This window comes from Alligator sinensis, unplaced genomic scaffold (genome assembly GCF_000455745.1).
Source record: "Alligator sinensis unplaced genomic scaffold, ASM45574v1 scaffold159_2, whole genome shotgun sequence".
Taxonomy (NCBI): Eukaryota; Metazoa; Chordata; order Crocodylia; family Alligatoridae; genus Alligator; species Alligator sinensis.
The window spans coordinates 763055-767450 of NW_005841992.1; the positions used below are offsets into that span (position 1 = coordinate 763055).

General features: G+C 38.0%; 1 protein-coding gene across 1 annotated transcript in view; it reads right to left on the reverse strand.

Annotated features, from left to right (window-relative positions):
• Window positions 1–4396, reverse strand: part of DMGDH (dimethylglycine dehydrogenase) — a 92995-nt gene that overhangs the window by 35871 nt on the left and 52728 nt on the right. Inside the window, exons 12-13 of the mRNA XM_025201399.1 lie at window positions 3109–3266; window positions 1950–2009 (exon numbers count right to left, since the gene is read on the reverse strand). Coding sequence (XP_025057184.1) covers window positions 1950–2009; window positions 3109–3266 — 218 coding nt within the window. The remainder of the gene's footprint in view (window positions 1–1949; window positions 2010–3108; window positions 3267–4396) is intronic.

Here is a 4396-nt window from a genome sequence, read left to right on the forward strand (position 1 = left end):
AAAAAACCCTAATAACAAATGTACTTTATTTTTCACTTCATTCTCATACTACAGCTGTATTTTACATGGCAGGACCATGTGTAAAGGATAAATAATGCATTATATTATGCATAGACTCAGTGTGTTTACTTCTCATTTGTCATTTTCTATAATTAGGGAAAAATTATGTTATCCAATCCACATAGCAATAAATCCACTGCACAAAGAAGCAAGCATTGACATGAGGAAATCAGCAGAGCTCCAGGCACTGAGGAAGATGTAGGAATTCTGGGACCTGTGCCATGCAGGAAGTCAGAATAGAAGACCCAAAAGATTTGTTCTTTGTCTGCTGCACAGAATGAACTGTGCTCACATTTTGTGTTATCCTCATTATACAATTTGGGCTCTAGGCCTTATTTACTGCAGAATAATCCAGTCCTGCCTTTAGAACAGATTGTTATAGATTTCTTCATTGATTTTTCTATGGCATTTATTCACTGTAGATTCTATTTCACAAACTTTAATTAATATATCTTCCCAATTTCTCCATGAATTGAAGTATTTACAGACGAGGAACTGAGGGACAGAGACTAAGGAAATATATGTAGGACTTTGCATAGAGTTTGATGAAGGACAAAAATTACCAATGTATTATTACAAGACAATGATGCCAGTAAAAGGAGGTATGACAGTTTATATTAACTGTTGTAATCTACATTTAAATACAGCCATGATTTCAACCCTAACCTAAACCCATTTCTTAGATTTAGAATTAGGCAGCAATCAGATTGCTGATGCAGCCTCTTCAGCAGCTTTATAAATAAGTTTTACAAGAACACAGTAATTTAGCTTCTTGGGTTTGATTCTTCATATTCAAGTCTGCACTGAGCAATTGTTTTAAACTAACTTTCCTCAAACCTATATTTACTCTGATACAATAAATATTGAGTGGGAGATAAGAGAGAATGTTGCACCAAACATTTCATTAAGTAAACAGACAGGTCAAAACTTTTCCATGTTTCCATAATATAAATGTTGCAGTTCACTGGTATATAGATACTACATATTTTCAAAAAGATACAAGACCCAAGTTTCCCACTTTACTGAAAGAGCTGTTTTTAATATATTAAAGCCTCCCATACACAACCTTAGATAAGACATATACAGTGTATATATACACTGTATTTTCTCACAAACAACACAAACCTCTTCTGCAAAAATCAGCCCCACAAAGTTGGGGTGCATGTTTTAAGCAGGGACTCTGATTTTTTTATCTGGGATTGGAAGCACCTTAGTTTGATTCCTGGTCTACTGTAAAGTAGTTGTGGTCTTGATTTTAGGAAGCTGAGGGAGTTAATTGACTTAATTACTCATTTTTCTTCACTCCACAGGTGTTAATAAGATCCTTTTTTAATGGCCTTGATTTCCCCTAATCAAGCTGACCTTTCTGAGGGCAATTTTACTGTCTGCTACCTGTTCCCAGGGTCTCTGTTTCATAGCCTCTTTAGCTCAGACTCCTTATCTCGTTAGCATAGACTCTTTAATGCTTTATAAAATTGTAGACCCACCAATAGAGACCAGTTTTCAACAGCAGCTAGGGATTCAGCTTTAGTTATGCAGGAAAGAAAGGGTGAGGGCCTGAAGATTAGGCTCTGTCTCTGTTCTATGCAGTCATAACTATGGAAAAATCTTTTTTCTTCATTCTGCCCTTCAAAAATAAGGTGTACACTATATTTGGGGTGCAATGTATGTAAGGAAATATGGTATAAACTCTACTATATAATTTTGTCAACAAGAAATACAAAGAACATTGTTATCAGCAAAGTGACACTTAAGAATTACTTTACAATACAATGAGAAACTGTTTCACTCATTTTCAAATATCTATACTTGTATATCATAGAAAAAACTTAAATATATTTAGAAGAAACCCTGTAAGTAACAAAGTTTTGAAAATAATGGAGACATACCTTGTTTAGCTTTATAAAATATTCCAGTCCTGCTTCCAAAGGATTAGTGTCACAGTTCATCTATTACAAAATAAATATTTAATCCATTAGTGATAAACCAGTATCATGCCCATTGTTTTGCTGCTTGTGTTTCTATGTCGATTTCCATTTGTTCTTCACCACAGATAAATTACACTGATACAGCTTTCAGTGTAGTTTGGGTAAAGTGCATATTGCTATACATGATATGTACAACAAAGAGCAGACTCATAAAACATGGGTTGTTTTAGGTATCTTAAGTTTTAACATCAATAATAAATACATAGCTTAAAAACAAATGAGACATCAACAAAGAACAAAATGTACACAAGCATGGACAACTGAGGTATATCAATCAGTTCCAGAGCACCAGAACATCATATGTGGCAAGGAAAACAATAAATGCATTGCCAGTTATATCCACTTTAGTCATAGAAACTTTTGCTCCTTTTGCTACTGCCTGGCCATTAAATGGGGGGGAAAGGCAACTTTGGCAGTACTGGGAGAAAGTAAAAGAAATGTAGTACAAAATATTTTAGAGCCAAGGAAAAGAGACTGTAAAATTTCTGAGATAAAAGCAAGTAAGAAGGTACAGCACTAACTACAAATGAATCTGGAAAAGTTTCAAGGAATCAAAAAATAGACTGACTTTCTTTAGGAGTCCACCCTTTGCTGCTGGACTGGTTCTTTGTTTCTGTCAAATTCTTTCATCCATATTAGTCTGGTGGGAAATGAGGAAGTTTCAAAAATCTTATCAGCTGAAAATGATTTTCCTCTCATGACACAATTACTGCACAAATGAAACATCTTAAAAAGCTCTTCTATATAAAATTCCAGACAAGCTTGTCACTGTGATTTCCAGATGCCAGAATGCAAAACTTCATTATTTTATTATGCTAAGATGGGAAAACTAGCAGTGAATTGACTAGATTATCTTTGCCAAAAATATAATGGAGTACACTAGCTATTTTTACCTAATAAAAAGTTACAGGTCATCATTAGGGCAGATTTTTTTTTCTAATTTCTCTTCATTCCAGATTGAGAAACTGGAACAAATATTAACTCTGTGCTCTGACTAGTACCTGTATAAGACGAAACACAAACAAACAAATAGAATGAAGAGAATGGTTTGTTTTCAGACCTCTGCCCCCCAAGCCCGGAAAGCCTTTTCCAGCCTCAAGACATTCATAGCATAAGTTCCAAAATTGTCAATTCCTTCTTCCTGCCCTGCTTCCATTATAGCATTGTAAAGAGCTGCAGAATCTTCTTTTTTATGGTAGAGCTCCCAACCCAGTTCACCTGTGATAAAAAAAATAAAGAAGTCAAGTCTGTGGTAAACAATCCTACTATTTTTAGTCCTAGACAGAGCTAAATAATATACTGAATTCAATAATAAGACAGAACATATATTCTCCTTCCTAGCAGAAACTCCTGAAGGAAGTGTCTTATAGCAGTGGCAGTATTACTGTACTTTAATCTGAAAAACAAAAAACTTTGGGGAAATAAGAGAGATTAAGTAGGAGAAGATATAAGGGACACACACATTATAAAAGTTGGAAAAAACACACAAATTTATAAATTAGAAAATTATAAATCTAATGGAGCTATGTAAGGAAATATAAAAGAACTGCACATCACAGTAATATGTGCTCAACTGTTACTTCTGTATGTTCCTATAGTGATACATGAACTAAATTGCTGTAACTTTAATCCTGTATCAACAGTAACATGCAGTTGTAAGAGTTACATCATAACATTTTATACTAGTACCATCTGATATCAGTACAATTATAAACATCTGCCTATACCAGAGTTGGGCAATTATTTGGGCCTCAGGGCCACTTACGGAGTTTTGGTGAGCTGTCATGGGCTGGGTCAGCATCCCTTACCCGTCAGCCCACGAGAGCTCACCAAAACTCCCTAAGTGGCTCTGTCCCACATTCAGCCACGCAGATGGGATGGGGCCGTGTGCAGGCTGGGAGTAGCAGCTGGGAGCAGGACTGGTGGGCAGGGCCAGGGCTGGGGCTGGGATTGGGATTGTGGGTGATGACAGCCTGGGACTGGGGTCCAGGGCAGAGCTGCAATTTGCTCCCCACATGCCCTCGCCCACAGCACCAATCACTCATCACCAGGACATGAGGGCAGCAGATCATGGCTCTGTCCTGGGCCCTGGCCCCATGCTGTCACCACCCCACAATCCCAATCATGATCCCAACCATGGCCCCACCCACCTGTCCTGCTTCCAGATTACATTCCCCACCCGCCCACAGCATCAACCCCGCCATGTGCCCTGTCTGCACAGGTTCTGGAGACGCCGCCTGTCCACTCCATCCAACACCCCCAATGGTGGGTGCGGGCAGATGAACTGGAGTGCCTAGGCAGCAAAGCCAGGTCCACTGGAGGTGGAGACTGGCAGCAGCAGATGGATG